We start from the raw sequence: 20,130 nt of genomic DNA, 5'->3' as shown, positions 1-20,130 counted from the left end.
GGTGCCAAGGATGAATTAATCGAGGTGTCACTTGTATTCATCATAATTTTCTTCTCAAATAGAATTTGTTGGTGTTCTAATTTTGACTTGCAGCAGGAGTTGGGGTATGGGGTATCGCAGCCAATAAATAATCTGAACTTTGATAACCACAATTCAGAAGAAAAAAAAATGAAGAAAACTACCAGCCCCTTTTTTACGTCAAATACACTCTCTAACGTCTTGTTCCCCTCATTTACAGTGTCAGAATGGAATGTCAACTGCTTTAGACAATAAGCTTAATAGTTTAAAACGCAGTCAGGACTATAATTTCCACAGGGGTCACGTGCACGTCTGCTTCGAACTGGTTTCCTTCGACTGTGGGGCCTGAAAGGTGTACCTCGGCTGTGCTTGATTACATTCAGATGAAGTCTTCAATCTTGCTCACTTATCAATTACCAGGTTGATGGTCTCAGTAGTTCTATGCTGAAACGATTCTTGGATGATCATTCCTTGCGTCATTGTCCAACAGTGTGACTTCCACGGCCGAGATGCACGGAGCAACTGGATGCCAACCAATTGGGTGGAAACAAGCCGCGGGATCTGATTGGTTGAAATCACAACAAATCTCAATTTCAACCAATCCGACCCCGCGGTTGCGTACCACGTACCCTTTTGGGTGCGCTTTTTGGAAAAAACAACAATGACAACTGCATCCCTACCATGCACTTTCTGATCATTTGTGTTTGTTTGTTTGCTTAACGCCCAGCCGACCACGAAGGGCCATATCAGGGCGGTGCTGCTTTGACATATAACGTGCACCACACACAAGACAAAAGTCGCAGCACAGGCTTCATGTCTCACCCACTCACATTATTCTGACACCGGACCAACCAGTCCTAGCACTAACCCCATAATGCCAGACGCCAGGCGGAGCAGCCACTAGATTGCCAATGTTAAGTCTTAGGTGTGACCCAGCCGGGGTTCGAACCCACGACCTCCCGATCACGGGGCGGACGCCTTACAACTAGGCCACTTTCTGACTATAAAAGCGCCTTCAACGTCACAAACTGAACGATTATTTACCTTGTCAGTTTAATATTTTCAGAGTTCTGAGGTTTTAAAACAATATGTACATAGAGGGGGGAATCGAGACGAGGGTCGTATCCTTTTTAATCCACCGAATTTCACAACAATTAATATCCACAGCCATGTGTGTCTCCTGCCTCCGAACACACACGCTACAGAGCTCGACTCGATGTGCGCAGTTTCGTATAAAAATTCTTTTCCAAATTTCCCCACTGTGTTTTATAAAATAATCATATTATGAAAGCACATACATTCTTATCTTAGTTGTTATGTATTCATTGTTAGCAAACATCGGCATTATTCATGTTTTACTTTAAACGCAATCATTGTTATTTATAGATCACAGGCACTTGATGTAAGTAGGTCACACACGTGTAAATGTTGTGCCCAGTCCTTGTTTTTGTTTCTGTTATTATTTTAGTTAGCAGGTCTAGTTGAGCACGTATTAAGTATCATGTACCCACTACTAGTCATTGTGCATTTTAGTTAATGGACTGATGATGTCATTTGTATGGAGTCGACGCACGTGCGAGGATATGTATGTGTGGGAGGGGGGGGGGGCGCGGGAGATGGAAGCTTGCTGTATGTTATGTAATGTATATATTGTGTGTGATACGTGGAAATGTGATACTATTTATTTGCATGTATGATACAGGTACAAATGTGATAATTGTAGGCTTATACTAGTGATTACTGTGTGTGATACATGAAATGTGATATGAATGCTGTTTTTATATGTTATACTCTTACTTTCTCCCAAGCGCAAGACAAATTCTTCTATGAAAATTAAAGCCAATAAAATTTGAGTTGAGTTGGTGTTTGTGCGTGTGTGTGTGTGTGTCTGTGTGTGTGTGTGTGTAGAGCGATTCAGACTAAACTACTGGACTGATCTTTATGAAATTTGACATGAGAGTTCTTGGGAATGATATTCCCGGATGTTGTTTTTATTTTTTTCGATAAATGTCTTTGATGACGTCATATCCGGCTTTTTGGAAAAGTTGAGGCGGCACTGTCACACCCTCATTTTTCAATCAAATTGATTGAAATTTTGTCCAAGAAATCTTCGACGAAGGCCGGACTTCGGTATTGCATTTCTGTTTGGTGGCGAAAAATTAATTAATGTCTTTGGTCATTAAAAATCTGAAAATTGTAATTAATTGTTTTTCATAAAACGATCCAAATTTACATTCATCTTATTCTTCATCATTTTTTGATTCCACAAACATATAAATAATTATGTTATATTTGGATTAAAACAAGCTCTGAAAATTAAAAATATAACAATTATGATCAAAATTAAATTTCCGAAATCGTTTTAAAAACTATTTTATATTATTTCTTGTCGGTTCCTGATTCCAAAAACATATAGATTTGATATGTTTGGATTACAAACACGCTCAGAAAGTTAAAACGAAGAGAGGTACAGTAAAGCGTGCTATGAAGCACAGCGCAACCGCTATCGCTTTCACTGCCTTTTGCACTAGCGGCGGACTACGTTCACTTTCAGTCTGTGAGTTTCACAGCTTGACTAAATCTAGTAATTTCGCCTTTCTTCTCGTATGTAAACATTGCCAAGTTAAGCCTATTCTGAATTTGTGTCGATATTTAATTGGTACACTGAGCCCAAAAAGTTAAGGATATTTAACAATTTTTGGGTCAGAAATATACGTGTATTTAAAGATCAGTCTTTCTTCTGCTTAAAAATGTGTTTCTTGAATCTGAGCAATATTTGGGTATGACGTTACATGTCCGTGACCACGCCTACACTCAAAAATGGCGTTTTTTTGACGGCATGATTCATCTTAAACTGTCGAAACGGTGAATAATATTTTGCTTTTTTTTTTTTACACCAACAGGTTTATTTGGTGTCTTACCTAACAAGTCATATAAATTTCAAACAGAACCTAAGAATGGACGTTGTAACTGTTTTCCGTTAAAACGTTGGAAACGTTTGTAACGTCTAAGAAACAAATGTGACATGCACGCAACTTTGTATACTTTGCAAAGAATGGTGCCATTACATGTGTGCCAAGTTTCAAAAACATTCTTTCACAGGCTCAAAAGGTATCATCGTTTGAAAAGAGGTGAAAAATACTGCCCCTGATGTCTTTCGTGCAACCTTTCTTTTATGACTTTTTCAATAATTTTGATTCTCGTTCTCCGATAGGATGCGTATAGCCTTTCACGGATGATGCAAATCACTTGATCTGTAGAAGTTGCAGAAAAGAACTGTTCGCGTGTTTTGAACACAGCTGCGCTGTATAAGAAAGAAGTAAAGAATACAAAGAAACAAATAGAAGAATGCAGACATGACGTCATATAATTCCAAAAAATATGACGTCAGATGGAGGCAACACTGGTTTTTTTCTCATCGTCGTCTTGATAGCGGCGAGACACAATCTGGCATTTGCTGTGACAAATCAGACAGTTTGAATGCTACGAAATGGAGCTGTGGAGATGGACATCGCCAGGTTTTTAAGAGTCTGTAAAAGCATTGTCTCGATAGTGGAAAGTGTGTGCCCTGATCACTCAGCCACCTTGATATGAGTTTTGCAGACGTCATCGTCTAAAAATAGAACAGCAGAGCGGAGTGAGATTTTGTAGAGGTTACATGCCGAGTCTCAGTGATTATCAAAAATAATGGTCGAAGTTAGCGGATCATGAAAAATGCGAGCTTCAGCGAGCTTTTTCATGACCGCGAACTGAGACCATTATTTTTGATAATCACTGAGACGAGGTGTGTAACCTCTTTATTCCTCCTTTCTTCAGTTATTCAAAGAAAAGAGGAGGTTTTTTTGCGAAAGTTTGATCGAATTGTATTCACTCAACCAGTCAACCTGCGCAGGCGATCGATTAATGCGCGGTTGTATAGTTCCGTGCAAATCATTCCATTCTGTTAACACTTCTTGTCAGTTTCCATATTTTGGACTAAAATCAAGTACACAGATATGCTGTTATTCTGCTGTGGCGGTAAAGGCAGATATTGTGTGTTCTGTTTATGTTTTAGTACCGCTTAGAATAATGTTCTTTCGTCAAATGGGACTAGCAGACGAATTTTTGCACCCGTGTTTCAACGTTAATTACTGTATGAAGTTCAGTTTTCTGGGGAAAATAGTGTATGAAACCGCTTTATGTTGTTTAAATTGATGAGATGTGTGCATTTGGTTGCGTGTGATCTGTTTATAAAATGAAATATTGTTGAAAACTGACCGTCGGATTGCAGTCTGTTGTCGAAGGAACTGAGTGAAAAGAAGGGGAACTACTCTTGTCGCTAGACAAAGTATGAGTTACTTGCCTTGGGAATTTGCTTGTGATGAACGTTTGTGCACGACAGATCTAGATTCAGAAAACAACCGAACTCATGGATTTTATATGGAGATTCATGTGTTCAGGCCTGTAGTTGTTCATTTAAATGCGGTGTTTGTACTGTTTGCTCTAGAGATGTATACTTCGTACGAATAGAGCGTTCGGAACTTTTCAGTCGCAAAAGTAGTACCGAAACAGAACAGCTTCTCAACCCATTGCACTATCGAGGATTCAGGCTGTTGCTGGCTCGTTATTTGTTTGGTTGCTGGGTCATTATCGAAAAATAACTAGCTCTACAAGTTTACAGAGGTAAAGAAGCAGAGGGGGGAATAAACTTTTTTATTTCTTCAAAGTCATGAGGCTATATCTTTTGAGCCCACGAAAGAATGTTTCTGAAACTTGGCACACATGTAATTGCACCATTCTCTGCAAAGTACACAGAATTGCGTGCATGTCACATTTGTTTCTAGGACGTTATGAACGTTTGCAATTTTTTTTACGGAAACCCGTTACAACGTCCATTCTCGGGATCTGTTTGCCCCAAGTACTAGAACGAATCCAGATTATGGTCTTTGTCGTCGTTCTGTGTAATTTCATTTTCATTTCATTTCATTTTCATTTTTACTTTATTGTCCCATCGCTGGGAAATTCGGGTCGCTTCCTCCTAGTGTAAAGCTAGCAGCAACGGAGTCGCGCTACCCAGGTGTCTGCGTGTTTATGTGTATTCAGCCACCTGCACTTATGGCAGAATGACCAAGGTCTTTTACGTGCCATTGTGATGACACGGGGGTGGGACATGGCTTCCGTCTCTGGGTCTGCACATAAAGTTGACCCGTGTCCGTCCCGGCCCGAATTCGAACCTGCGACCTTTCGATCACAAGTCCAGTGCTCTACCAACTGAGCTGCTATTTGTAGTTTTATATGTATTGCATATCAACTGTAGCTACCCAGCTGAGCAAAAGCACCACAAAAACCCTGGATTTGTTGCTGTTTTTCAGGATAGTGGTCGCTTTCCTTTACACGCTAGATTAGCCTGACTGCGCGACGGGTTTGAACGAACTTTGTATGACTTGTTAGGTAAGACACCAAAGAAACATTTTGGTGTAAAAAATGCAAAATATCGTTCAGTTTAAGTCGCCATTTTGATGTACTGTTGTTGGTGAATCATGCAGTCAAAAAACGCCATTTTTCAGGAGAGGCATGGTCACGAACATGTGACGTCATGCCCAAATATTGCTCAGATTCCTGAAAGGCATTTTTGAGCAGACTACAATATCACGCAAAAATGATTTCAATAGAGTTACTGACTTGTCTATAGTGTTGGGCGGGGATGTAGCTCAGTCGGTAGCGCGCTGGATTTGTATCCAGTTGGCCGCTGTCAGCGTGAGTTCGTCCCCACGTTCGGCGAGAGATTTATTTCTCAGAGTCAACTTTGTGTGCAGACTCTCCTCGGTGTCCGAACACCTCCGTGTGTACACGCAAACACAAGACCAAGTGCGCACGAAAAAGATCATGTAATCCATGTCAGAGTTCGGTGGGTTATAGTAACACGAAAGTACCCAGCATGCTTCCTCCGAAAACGGCGTATGGCTGCCTAAATGGCGGGGTAAAAAACGGTCAAACACGTAAAATTCCACTCGTGCAAAAAACACGAGTGTACGTGGGAGTTTCAGCCCACGAACGCAGAAGAAGAAAAAGAGCAGAAGAAAGACAGATCTTAAAATACACGTTTATTTCTGACCCAAAAACTGCTGTTTAACATATGGGGTAAACCAGTGAAAAAACATCCTTAACTTTTTGGGCTCAGTGTACATCACGTTTTTGTCAGGTCAATTGTAGGGGTACACCCTGACTTCCGCGCTTGTCACGTGATACCTACAACCGACATCTTTGATCTGAAAAGTGTGCCCGGTAGCCAAGTGAAGGGCCTTTGCAGTGTGAATGAAATGACACGGCACTGAATGTTTGTGTTGGGGTACGAACATTGGTGCAATAATTTGTTTGCTCAGTTTATACTATTTTTCACGTTCAATAATGTAGCAACTAATGTTATATTGTGCATAACTATTGCTTAACTTCTGAGCTTGAGTCTATTTGCAGCATGAAGATAGGGTTTATAATTAATACTTTTCCAAATCTATACCACGGCTCGTTTAATTCATTCGGATTATGTAAAACAGCTTGTGAATTCTGTAACAATGTGTGTGTTTGTTCTGTTTAAACCAGTCTTGATCTAAGGACTAAGTCCGGTCGAGAATAAAAGCTGGTTCTTGTATATGACTGTGTACGTATGTGTTAGTTGGAGTGCCTTGGAGAATGATGAGCATAATTATGAGCTTGCGGTGATCATCCTTTTTTGAGGATGAAAGTCGCTTGTTCCTTTCAATGCTTGTTATTCTCTCAGGTGCCAGGAGAAAAGGTTCCGTACAACTCTCGCTTACTCTATAACACATGTCGTATGCATTAAGAGCGATTACTTCCCTTTGGTTATTTGATAAATTATATTTTGACAAATCAATACTGCGGCACACTGACATATTTTTGTTTATACTTACCAGCAGTAAAGGAAACGTTGAAGATAAACTTTTCCGGAGTATTGACGATTGACGTGAAATTCAGTATCGCCACAGCGGCAGTTTTCACCAGAACTGCAAAGACCAAATGTTAACTTCAGAAAGTCATAGATCTAATGTGATGTGTCAATGTGTCTATAAAAGTAACCCTTTCATGACGGGCCACGAGTTTACTCGGGTCCCACACACTGCTCTACTGGACGGGCCACGAGTATACTCGGGTCCGACGGATTGTTCCAGTTCCTTTCCCATTCCGATTTTTCACAGTGGCCAAAGGGAAATAACTGCGCTAAACGTCGAGTGGTCAAGATAAAACAAAAAAAACCAATTGCCACATAAGAGTGCTCTTTCCTCTGAATTTGACGACAACACTAATGTTCTTTAAATATACTTGTTATGTAAATTGAAAACAATCAATATTTAAAACCCTGAATTTCATCGAATAACTTTCAAAACGATACGAGAGGGTTTTTCCTTTCCCCTTTACAACAGCCGTGTCGTCAAACCAAATATTGGTCAAATAGTCAGCACCCATACATGCCCGTGTCCTAAATAAACGCTAGTTCTGGAGACAGAAATATCAAGTTAGCATAGCATAGCATGACCATGGATGGAAAGGAATGCACGCGAGATGTTCGTCTGCATTCCCAAAGTACCACACATGTAGGTAAAATACGGCAATGTAAACGCTGCCATGTTATCAGGGTTGCAATAGCCTAGCTAGTGCACGGTGTTTTTATTCTAACAGGCATATAAACATTGTATAACGGGCCCACTCTTCAACATTCCAACATTATAATTGTCTTGGCACAATAACGCGCCCTGTTGGTTAAAACTCAATAGCAAGTATAGTTGAATTATTGCAAAGGTATGATTTAGCAAGTACAAAACAAAAACAAGAGGCGAAGCCTTCAAGGCTCACGTAAGAAATCGACAAACAGTAACACAAACTCAATCACTCCGTCACACATACACACACACACACACACAGTAAGCATTGGTGACACTGTGCAAGAAAGAGAGACACTAGATCTAGATCTGTCTGTCTGCATGTAGCCTACTTACAGACACGACTGCCAAATAGTCTCGGCTCCCTCAAAATAACAATGACCGAGACATTCCTTCGCGTGACGTCTAACCCTCTTACGCCATATTGTGACGTCTTCAAATGACGAAATGTTAAATTTTCTACCACAGACATACACACGCACGCACGCACGCACGCACGCACATACGCACGAACGCACAGACAGACAAAGTTACGATCGCATAGGCTACACTTCGTGAGCCAATCAAACTGAACATACGATTTTTTGTCATAGCTTGTTGATGGTTTCCGGTATCTAAAACCATGGTGTCGGTAATCTCACGGCCTGACGTTTTCCCCATGATTACCCGACCAAAGATGCGGTTGTTTTCTGCCAATTGGTATTGATCAAACTGAAAGTCAAATAAAAAGTGAATAACACTGAATCTGATTTCAGTGTTCATGTTTTAGCCAATCAAATTAAAAAAAGAACAAGAAAACATGAATATATGCATGTTGTAAAACACACGCAAACATGCGTAGCGCGCCAGTTGTAGACACATAGCAAACATACACACATAACGTGGGTATACAAGTAGGGCCTACAAACATGCGTAGCGAGCCAGTTGTAGACACATAGCAAACATACACACATAACGTGGGTATACAAGTACAAACATGCGTAGCGCGCCAGTTGTAGACACATAGCAAACATACACACATAACGTGGGTATACAAGTACAAACATGCGTAGCGCGCCAGTTGTAGACACATAGCAAACATACACACATAACGTGGGTATACAAGTACAAACATGCGTAGCGCGCCAGTTGTAGACACATAGCAAACATACACACATAACGTGGGTATACAAGTACAAACATGCGTAGCGCGCCAGTTGTAGACACATGAGCCAATGTCAAAAGGTGCTGTCTGACAGCTTCGAAAATCAAAGTACACCCAAAGTAAAATGACTGGTGTTTTGAGTTGCTTAACACATTCAGTATATAGTTTCTAAAAGAGAAAAGGGAAAATCTTTCACAACGGCTGTGTTATTTGGCCGTTAAGTTGAGGCTTGACGAGTGTCTCTTGTGGCATGTAAGGACATAAACCTAATTTTTTCCATTTTTTTTCTAGAACTTTCATTTCTACTGAGCTCGCATATGAGTATTGGGGTGTAGATTAAATATAATCAAGGTAAAAGCGCATAAAATGTGTATCTTAGCAACATGAATTCATTTATTGCTATCACAGTCACAAACAGTATGTGCTCCATACAAAAGTTCTTTAATTTGAGGTTTTCTCAGATATTGTTGAAGTCAAAGCTTTGAAACTTCACATACTTGTATGATTGTATGACCTCCAGACATGGTGAGAGAGTAGTTGACCTTCGTCACATTTCAAGGTCACGGCGGGGTCGTATTGGGTCAGAAAGTGATAAATTGGTATTTTCTCGAAAAGTTTTAAAGCAACAGCTTTTAAACGTCACACACTTCTTTGTTGAGATAATATCCAATCCTGATGCTCAATTTGGTTTACTCTTGTGAAATAGCAAGGTCATAGCAGGTCTGTCTTAATGAGGAGAAAAAATGTATCATTGTTTTTTTTTATGTTTTTGGGGCTACATCTTTGAAACTTCACAAATTTCCAGAGTTTGATAGCCTACACACATGATATAAATATGGGTGACCTTTGTCAAATGTCAAGGTCACGGTGGGGTTGTCTTCGGGTCAAAAAGGGAATAATTTGGAATTTTCTCAAAATGCTTTGTAGCGAAAGCGTTTAAACTTCCCATACTTCTATGTTTTGATGATATCCAAATATGATGCGAGTTTGGTTCTCCCTTGTCAAATATCAAGGTCATAGCAGGCCGTCTAAGGTGAACAAAAAGTAAAAAGTATCATTGTTTTGAATGTTTTGAGGGCTACATCTTTGAAACTTCCACATTTCCAGGGTTTGATGTCCCCCATAGATGATACAAATATGGAAGACCTGCGTCACATTTCAAGGTCACAGTGGGGTCATGAAATATATTCCCAGGACAAGAAAACGCCCTGACATGACGCAAGACTAGTTGACTCTGGTCAAATGTTAAAGACACAGTAAGCCTCCCGTAAACCATCACATATACTGTCGGGCTTTTACACACAGTACAAACACCCTTTCATTTAAACACTCACCGCTTGAGAACATCCTAGGTGCCCTCCGTAAAGAGCGAGCAATTTTCAAAGAATGTATTTTTGCGTGGTTTGAGCCATCGGGAATCGTGTGATCCAGTTTCCCTTTTTCACAATGTAGTCGTCAGTTAGTAATTAGAATGCGACTCGATGTGAGCTTATCTGACTATGCACGAAACAAACGGCTGTGGTTCACAAGAACTCTAGCGATGGCTTTTGACTGTTTAGAGGAATCGGCGATAGGCATAAACCGTCGTCTGCTACGAGAACCACGACCTTGCGTGACCCTGCTTCCGGGCTTTTTTTTTTCAAACTTTAAAAACTTCGAATTGTACTGATCTTGTCTTGATGAAAAAAGAATTCTTTTATGATTTAAGAATGTTTGTGTAACAAGCTGTCAATTTATTATTTAGATTTTAAATGTTAGGTCTAGCGCCAAAACGCACCACGGTCCGATTGTCTCTGAGACAATCCGCAAAATTAATTCTGTAAAAATTGCTCGCTCTTTACGTAGGGCACCTGGGATGTTCCCGTTTAGTGAGCGTTCACATGGAAGGGTGTTTGTACTGTGTGTAAAAGCCTGACAGTATCTGTGATGGTTTACGGGAGGCTTACTGTGCCTTTAAGGTTTGTAATGTTGGAGTCTTTTTTTTTATTTCTTTTTTTTTATTTGTTGCCAAGCACATCATTGTGGGGCTTTTAATGAATAACATGCATCCGTCCACTCACAATATATTTTCTTTCATCCTTCAACATTTACCACTCAAAAAGTATATAGTATTAAAATTCATGAAACAAATGAAAGGCATCTACGGATGTATAGATACATAATTGACCACACTCATTTGGAATACATTCTGACAATTCATTATAAAGACATCTTTAGAGAGACAGAGAGATAGGAGAGAGAGAGAGAGAGGAGAGAGAGAGAGAGAGAGAGAGATAGAGGGAAAGAGAGAGAGAGTGAAAAAGGGGGGGGGGTCAGGGGGGTAATGATGGTGGAGGTAACATTTACAATTGTTTTTATTAAAAAAAAGTTACTAAATATTTGTCTTGGAACTTTTTAATCAAAAATAAATATTTCTGATCTGCAGTTGCCTTTCGAAGATAACAAAAAGAGGCATTGAAGCCTTGGTTTTCTTATAAATACTTGTGCACATTTTAGCAACCAAAATTATACAGTTTAATTCTTTCAACAGAGTTGCATGCATTTTTCGATTTTTAACTCCAAACATGATTTCATGCACAGTTAACTTTATCTGTTTATCCAACTGTACCCAAATATAAAATTCAATTTGTTTCCAAAACTCAAGCACCACTGGGCCAAAGAAAAAAAAGTGTTCTATATAGTCAATGCTATTACTACAGTGTGAACAAATATTGTCTTCCACAACTTTCATTTTACATAACATAATATTTGTGGGGTAAATATTGTGAAGTAATTTCCATTGTAATACTCGTAGCCTTGTCTCTTTAACCCATTCAAAACTCATCAGCCAATCTTTCTTGTCAATTTCATAATTAAATTTCCTCCTCCAAAATCCAATTGCACACGGTTCAACAAGTTTCATGCTTACTAATTCTTTTCTAAACTGTTGTGCGTTGTGTACTTTCTTACCACGATAAGAGGGGATATCCATCAAATCAATTTCTTTCTTTCCGTGCATCCTCTTATTAATAACATTTACAACAACAGCACGAACCATGTTATATTTCAAAATTCTCTGTGGGGATTTTCATAAAACATCACAAATGAACTGATAGGAAACAAACTCTTTTCTATGTAAAACATCATATACGCTAACAAGACCCTTTCTTGTCCAATCTTCAAAATACAGTACATTTCCATCATAAACAAAATATTGGTTATTCCATAAAAGCGGATTAAATAAGTTATCGCAGACAAGTGCTGGTTTAGCTTGTCAACTTTCAACATTGGGTTGGTGCATGTCTCACAGAGGCACTGCAGAAAAGTCCGACTGGTAGACAGCAGGATGTGTTTTGGGCGCCTCCGTGCAAAAGGGGTCAGAGATATTTTGTACAACGGATTTTCAGATTTGAACATTTCAAACAAGTCCTCCACTTTCTTGGTCAGAACTTTCTTCTGGATCATTGACACTTTTGACACTGTACGCTTTCCAGGCACATCGATTGATTCCCTGTCGTAGAATTTCTCCACTTTTGTATCTGTCGGACGTTTACGCACGTACAGTTGCTTGAGAGTTCTACAACTGTCTTGATGTACTGCTTGTCGCTTGAGTAACGTTTTAATGAAATTTTGTTTCTGAAGAGACTCTTTGTCCCGCTTCCTGGAAATGGCATTAAATGCCATTTTTACTGACTTCAAAAAGCTCACTGGTCTTGCGAGATTCGTCAGATTGTCTTTTTCTTGTTTTCTGTGGTATCTGTCCATTCTTATTTTGTTCAATTCCCTCTTCTGTTTATCTGTCATGGAAGATCTTCTTTTGCACTGCCGAACCTTAGCATTTTCTTTGGTTTTCTTCTTCTGTCTGTCTGCAGGTGTCTCCGCTTTACGAATTATGTTTTTAATAGCCGTTTTCTTCCTTTTTGCTGCAGTTAGCGGAGAGCTGTTTTTCTTTTTATATTTAGTCAAGTTTTGACTAAATATTTTAACATCGAGGGGGAATCGAAACGAGGGTCGTGGTGTATGTGCGTGTGTGTGTGTGTGTGTCTGTCTGTCTGTCTGTCTGTGTGTGTGTGTGTGTGTGTAGAGCGATTCAGACTAAACTACTGGACCGATCTTTATGAAATTTGACATGAGAGTTCCTGGGTATGAAATCCCCGAACGTTTTTTTCATTTTTTTGATAAATGTCTTTGATGACGTCATATCCGGCTTTTCGTGAAAGTTGAGGCGGCACTGTCACGCCCTCATTTTTCAACCAAATTGGTTGAAATTTTGGTCAAGTAATCTTCGACAAAGCCCGGACTTCGGTATTGCATTTCAGCTTGGTGGCTTAAAAATGAATTAATGACTTTGGTCATTAAAAATCTGAAAATTGTAAAAAAAAAATAAAAATTTATAAAACGATCCAAATTTACGTTTATCTTATTCTCCATCATTTGCTGATTCCAAAAACATATAAATATGTTATATTCGGATTAAAAACAAGCTCTGAAAATTAAATATATAAAAATTATTATCAAAATTAAATTGTCCAAATCAATTTAAAAACACTTTCATCTTATTCCTTGTCGGTTCCTGATTCCAAAACATATAGATATGATATGTTTGGATTAAAAACACGCTCAGAAAGTTAAAACAAAGAGAGGTACAGAAAAGCGTGCTATCCTTCTTAGCGCAACTACTACCCCGCTCTTCTTGTCAATTTCACTGCCTTTGCCATGAGCGGTGGACTGACGATGCTACGAGTATACGGTCTTGCTGAAAAATGGCATTGCGTTCAGTTTCATTCTGTGAGTTCGACAGCTACTTGACTAAATATTGTATTTTCGCCTTACGCGACTTGTTTTTATATTTAGTCAAGTTTTGACTAAATATTTTAACATCGAGGGGGAATCGAAACGAGGGTCGTGGTGTATGTGCGTGTGTCTGTGTGTCTGTGTGTCTGTGTGTCTGTGTGTGTGTGTAGAGCGATTCAGACTAAACTACTGGACCGATCTTTATGAAATTTGACATGAGAGTTCCTGGGTATGAAATCCCCGAACGTTTTTTTCATTTTTTTGATAAATGTCTTTGATGACGTCATATCCGGCTTTTCGTGAAAGTTGAGGCGGCACTGTCACGCCCTCATTTTTCACCCAAATTGGTTGAAATTTTGGTCAAGTAATCTTCGACAAAGCCCGGGGTTTGGTATTGCATTTCAGCTTGGTGGCTTAAAAATTAATTAATGACTTTGGTCATTAAAAATCTGAAAATTGTAAAAAAAAATAAAAATTTATAAAACGATCCCAATTTACGTTCATCTTATTTTCCATCATTTGCTGATTCCAAAAACATATAAATATGTTATATTCGGATTAAAAACAAGCTCTGAAAATTAAATATATAAAAATTATTATCAAAATTAAATTGTCCAAATCAATTTAAAAACACTTTCATCTTATTCCTTGTCGGTTCCTGATTCCAAAAACATATAGATATGATATGTTTGGATTAAAAACACGCTCAGAAAGTTAAAACAAAGAGAGGTACAGAAAAGCGTGCTATCCTTCTTAGCGCAACTACTACCCCGCTCTTCTTGTCAATTTCACTGCCTTTGCCATGAGCGGTGGACTGACGATGCTACGATTATACGGTCTTGCTGAAAAATGGCAGCTACTTGACTAAATATTGTATTTTCGCCTTACGCGACTTGTTTCTTTCTTCGCACGAGCCCTGGGACACACACACACACACACACACACACACACACACACACACACACACCGTACATTATGAGTTGTAATGTTGAGTATCAGTATCCTCATATTTGTAGTTCTTTAATTGTCCATGCAATGATAATCTCGGTGTGAAACGGCAGGTCTGCAGCAAACGGTTTAAACTGAAAATTATTAACCCCGAGACGGGTTTTAGCGCAAATCATTGGGTACTTTTTTTCCCGGTTTATTTCTTTAAAAAGAATTTTACATAAACACATTCCTAAACCTACCAAAATCTGACACATTTTGCGCGCTTGAATGCATGCGTGCATCGGTGCGTGCGTGTGTGTGCGTGCTTGCTTGTGTGTGTGAGTGCTTGCATGCGTGTGTGCATGGGTGCGTGCGTGCGTGCGTGCGCGCGTGCGTGCGTGCGTGCGTGCGTGTGTGTGTGTGTGTGTGTGTGTGTGTGTGTGAGTGTGTGTGTGTGAGTGTCCTCGTTACAGTCTGTACACTGAAAGGTAATCAAATTCGCATACTCAATTTTTAATTCGACTCTGGATTAGATGGAGACTTGACAGAAGATTCTACAGATTTGTAAATTACCTGCTCAACTGTTTACGATGTCTTGCTTTCTCGCGATCCATTATGCTCTCCGCTCGTCGGTCCGGTGTTCCCTCCAAGCCTTGCTCAATACGTTCTGTCTATCCAGGTAGGCAGCATACTCCTGGTCGGTTTTTTTTCATCCTTTTCTTGTATTCCGAGCATCGCTGGGCACCGGACTGTGTTTTTTGGGCCGCGGTCTTAACACTAGCGCGCCGTGCGCGAAGTTCAGAAAACGGCCTAGATGATTGGGAATTCTGGCCCATTATTATTTCTTCCTGGTCATCTCAAGAGAGTGATGAAGAACAAGCATTTGTCGATAATTAAAGCACGTAATCAATCTTCTAAAACAGTGGTTTTAATTACATAAATTTTGTTTGGATGGACAAATGACGTCGTGTGTCTAGTGTGACCTGTGACGACAAATTGTTCTGTCACACAATAATGACAATTCCTTTTTATTTCTTCTTTTCAAAAACTGTGATTATGAAGCAGTCATTTGATTTGCTTCTGACTGCTAGCCAAAAAAAAGAAAGAAATTAAAAATTTTGTGGAAAAAAAAGGAAATTTGCTAAAAAAAGTGTCTAGTGTGACATTGTGACGACAAAGCTTAAATTAGCCAGAAATGGTACCAAACTTCCAAATATAGTGGTTATTTTTATTGTTTTTCCTTTTCACCGACAGTTTTTGTTCAAAACTGGTTCTTTTGTGTATCTAGTTGAACAACAACATTTTTTGGAAGCTTTTTTAAAGTTTGAGTTTTTGTGACGCAAAGAGTCACGCTAGACACGCAATTTTCAAACTTTAATAATTTCTTTAAAAAACGGACAAATGGGAAGAAAAACACACAGAACTATGTATTGGGGTTCATGCAATCATTTGGTTTAAATCCAACTGCCCAGAAAAAAAGCTTATTAGCATTTTTTCTAAAACTATCGAGAGTACTCAAACACCTTGTCAAAATACGTCCCTAAAAAGCACTAATTTGCGTAATGAATGAGGAGCAGAATTTTAACTGTTTATAGTTAGTCTTTGGTTTTTCTCTGCGATCATCTTTATTCATTAATCTCTCAGAAAAACCAAAAGTTCCATCTGAGTGTACATTCAGTAAATAGTTACAGAACTTATAAAATACCTAGCGTACCCACAGCACCTTTTGACATTGGCTCACATAGCAAACATACACACATAACGTGGGTATACAAGTACAAACATGCGTAGCGCGCCAGTTGTAGACACATAGCAAAAATACACACATAACGTGGGTATACAAGTACAAACATGCGTAGCGCGCCAGTTGTAGACACATAGCAAACATACACACATAAAGTGGGTATACAAGTACAAACATGCGTAGCGTGCCAGTTGTAGACACATAGCAAACATACACACATAACGTGGGTATACAAGTACAAACATGCGTAGCGCGCCTGTTGTAGACACATAGCAAACATACACACATAACGTGGGTATACAAGTACAAACATGCGTAGCGCGCCAGTTGTAGACACATAGCAAAAATACACACATAACGTGGGTATACAAGTACAAACATGCGTAGCGCGCCAGTTGTAGACACATAGCAAACATACACACATAAAGTGGGTATACACGTACAAACATGCGTAGCGCGCCAGTTGTAGACACATAGCAAACATACACACATAAAGTGGGTATACAAGTACAAACATGCGTAGCGCGCCAGTTGTAGACACATAGCAAACATACACACATAAAGTGGGTATACAAGTACAAACATGCGTAGCGTGCCAGTTGTAGACACATAGCAAACATACACACATAAAGTGGGTATACACGTACAAACATGCGTAGCGCGCCAGTTGTAGACACATAGCAAACATACACACATAAAGTGGGTATACAAGTACAAACATGCGTAGCGCGCCAGTTGTAGACACATAGCAAACATACACACATAACGTGGGTATACAAGTACAAACATGCGTAGCGCGCCTGTTGTAGACACATAGCAAACATACACACATAACGTGGGTATACAAGTACAAACATGCGTAGCGCGCCAGTTGTAGACACATAGCAAACATACACACATAAAGTGGGTATACAAGTACACACAGACACAGGCAGGACATACATTTCCCTGTCAACTTAGTCTCTCTCCTCCCCCTTTGAATGAAGTATATACAAAATCTATATATATATACGACTTGTGTCTGTCTGTGTGTCTGTGTGTGTGTCTGTGTATCTGTGTCTTCGCGATGCACAGCCAAAATTCTCGATGGATCTGCTTCAAATTTGGTGGGCTTATTCAGAGAGACCCCGGACACAACCTCATCGATGAGATATTTCAACACGTGCTCTCAGCGCGCAGCGCTGAACCGATTTTGGTTCCACCTCAGCTATTTTGGTTCCACCTCAGCTACCCGGGCCCCCATACCGACACACCAAAGCCAAAGTGGATCTTTTTCAAATTTGGACACCGTATTTAGCTACACCCCGGACACAATATCATCGATGAGATATTTCAACACGTGCTCTCAGCGCGCAGCGCTGAACCGAATTTGGTTTTTGAGTTCATTTCACCATTATAAGTAACTCTTCCTTATCTTCTCATCTTCTCCATGTTTTCAGCGTTTACCTCCCTTCCTTCGTATGGTGCACTGTAGTGTGGAGAGGGCATCTTCGGATATTCCCGGCGTTCTGTTACTATTTTTAGAAAGTCACCGCAGTGTCCAGAACGTAAATTGGACCCGTAAATTATCCTCACTGTAAAAGTGCAAAGGTCGAATCAATTTATAGCCACGCGAAAAATACACTGTCATCTATCTCTCTATAGATACGGCTTCTCTGTGTTTGTGTGTGTATGTGTGTGTGTGTGTGTGTGTGTGTGTGTGTGTGTGTCTCTATGTGAGCAACACCTGTGCATTGTTCAGTTCTGTTTGTGATGTGGTCTGGCGGCTTTTGTGTAATTTTATGTACTGGCCTTCCTTTGAGAAGCCATAACAGTTTAAAAGGGCTTAGAGATAAGCTCTAACTTGCTCAGTTCTGTTTGAGTGGAGTTCGCCTCCAAAGGTGATTAACACGGTTACATTCGTCGACAAGGATGGGACTCGATATGGTCAGGAATGGCATTATGGCCACTGAATCATGTTCGTGCTGTTCCCATTCCACGAATCTGGGAGGGACCTAAGCTTGGCGGGTCCATTGTTCGGACCCGGCGAGGCCGGCGTACGGCTGTAAGTACTTCTTCCCGGCGAAGCCGGCTACCCTGCGAAGCGGGTATTCATTCTGGTAAATCTATATATATATACGACTTATATATTGTGTGTGTCTGTCTGTGTGTCTGTCTGTGAGTTCGCGATGCACGGCCAAAGTTCTCGATGGATCTGCTTCAAATTTGGTGGGCATATTCAGGTACACCCGGGACAGGACACAACCTGGTCGATATTTCAACACGTGCTCTCAGCGCGCAGCGCTGAACCGATTTTGGTTCCACCTCAGCTACCCGGGCCCCCATACCGACACATCAAAGCCGCTACACCACATCACAACGCCAAAGTTCTCGGTGGATCTTTTTCAAATTTGGACACCGTATTCAGCTACACCCCGGACACAATATCATCGATGAGATATTTCAACACGTGCTCTCAGCGCGCAGCGCTGAACCGATTTTGGTTTTTGTGTTCATTTCACCATTATAAGTAACTCTTCCTTATCTTCTCCAGTGTCTTGCGTTTATCTCCCTTCCTTCGTGTGGCTTTAATCCGTATTTCCGTTTGTAAGTTACTATTTTTAGAATGTCACTGCGCTGTCCACAACGCTTCCCTTGCACCCGTAAGTTGTTCTTACTGTCAAAGTGAAAAGGTCGAATCAATTTATAGCCACGCGAAAAATACACTCTCACCTATCTCTATATATTTATAGATATAGATATACATATATATATATATATATATATACGGCTTCTGTGTGTGTGTGTGTGTTTGTGTGTGTGTGTGGGCAAAAACCTGTGTATTGTAGAGTTCTGTTTGTGATGTGGTCTAGCGGCTTTTGTCTGTCTGTATGTTCTGGCATTTGAGAAGCCACAGCAGATAATATAGGGCTAAGAAATAAGCTCTAAAATTCTCAATCCCGTTTGACAGGACTTCGCCTTCAAAGGTGATTGTGGTGAACCGCCACGCTGTCTGTCTCTGTCTCGCGATTCACCCCGGCGAAGCCGGGTATTCCTCTAGTACACACATATCTCTCTATAAAATGCCTTATTCCATCTGATCCATTCTCTGCTTCTTTCAATCTGTAAACTGGAAGTTCATTTTCGATAATCACCTAGCATTCATAAAATAACTTCCCAGCAACCAGCCTGAAACAGCTATAGCTCATGCGTTGAAAAATTACACTTTGTGGTGACTACTTTTAGTGCCTTAAAAGTTCCAAACGCTCACATGTTCAAAATATGCATCTCTGGAGCAAAACAACATAAACATACCGCATTTAAACGTCTAAGAACTACACGCTTGAAGATACGACATTGAATAAACATTCAATGAGTTCAGTTGTTTTCTGAATCAAAATCTACCACGAGTTTCTTTGTTTTCTGAATCGGATTAACCTTGAACAAACAATCGGCGCGAGATAGGTATCTCATACTTTGTGTAGAGCTAGAGTTGCTCATATTTCGGATTTCTACACACTCGGTCACTTTGACACACTTTGACTGCAATCTGTCGGTCAATTATGAACAATATTTCTTAAACAGAACACGCAGTTAAACGCACACATCCCTTTCAATTCAAGAACATGAAGCTGTTTTATAACCTCTACGTATCTTTCCCCTTCCGCTTCTCCTCTACCTACTACTGCTCCTTTTTCCAGTAACATATTACCATGATGGCAAGATTTCCAGAAACCGATGGTGGAGGATGGAAGACGTAAATGCACTGTGCCATTTTAGGGGCAGACTTTGGATATCTAGGGCTCTGGTATTCGCCTCCTGTCTTCAAAACACCGCCACACGTGCTGCCTAGTGACAGAAAATAACCAGTCTGCAATTTAGCTCTC

The 20,130-nt window shown here is 40.1% G+C and overlaps 1 protein-coding gene across 1 annotated transcript in view; it reads right to left on the bottom strand.

Moving 5' to 3' along the window:
* LOC138974544 (uncharacterized) overlaps positions 1-20,130 on the bottom strand; it is a 220,558-nt gene that overhangs the window by 111,472 nt on the left and 88,956 nt on the right. Inside the window, exons 28-30 of the mRNA XM_070347259.1 lie at positions 19,956-20,092; positions 8,252-8,384; positions 6,927-7,019 (exon numbers count right to left, since the gene is read on the bottom strand). Of these exons, the coding sequence (XP_070203360.1) occupies positions 6,927-7,019; positions 8,252-8,384; positions 19,956-20,092 (363 nt within the window). The remainder of the gene's footprint in view (positions 1-6,926; positions 7,020-8,251; positions 8,385-19,955; positions 20,093-20,130) is intronic.

This window comes from Littorina saxatilis, linkage group LG8, assembly GCF_037325665.1.
Source record: "Littorina saxatilis isolate snail1 linkage group LG8, US_GU_Lsax_2.0, whole genome shotgun sequence".
Taxonomy (NCBI): Eukaryota; Metazoa; Mollusca; class Gastropoda; order Littorinimorpha; family Littorinidae; genus Littorina; species Littorina saxatilis.
This window is presented reverse-complemented; position numbering and strand designations above follow the sequence as displayed.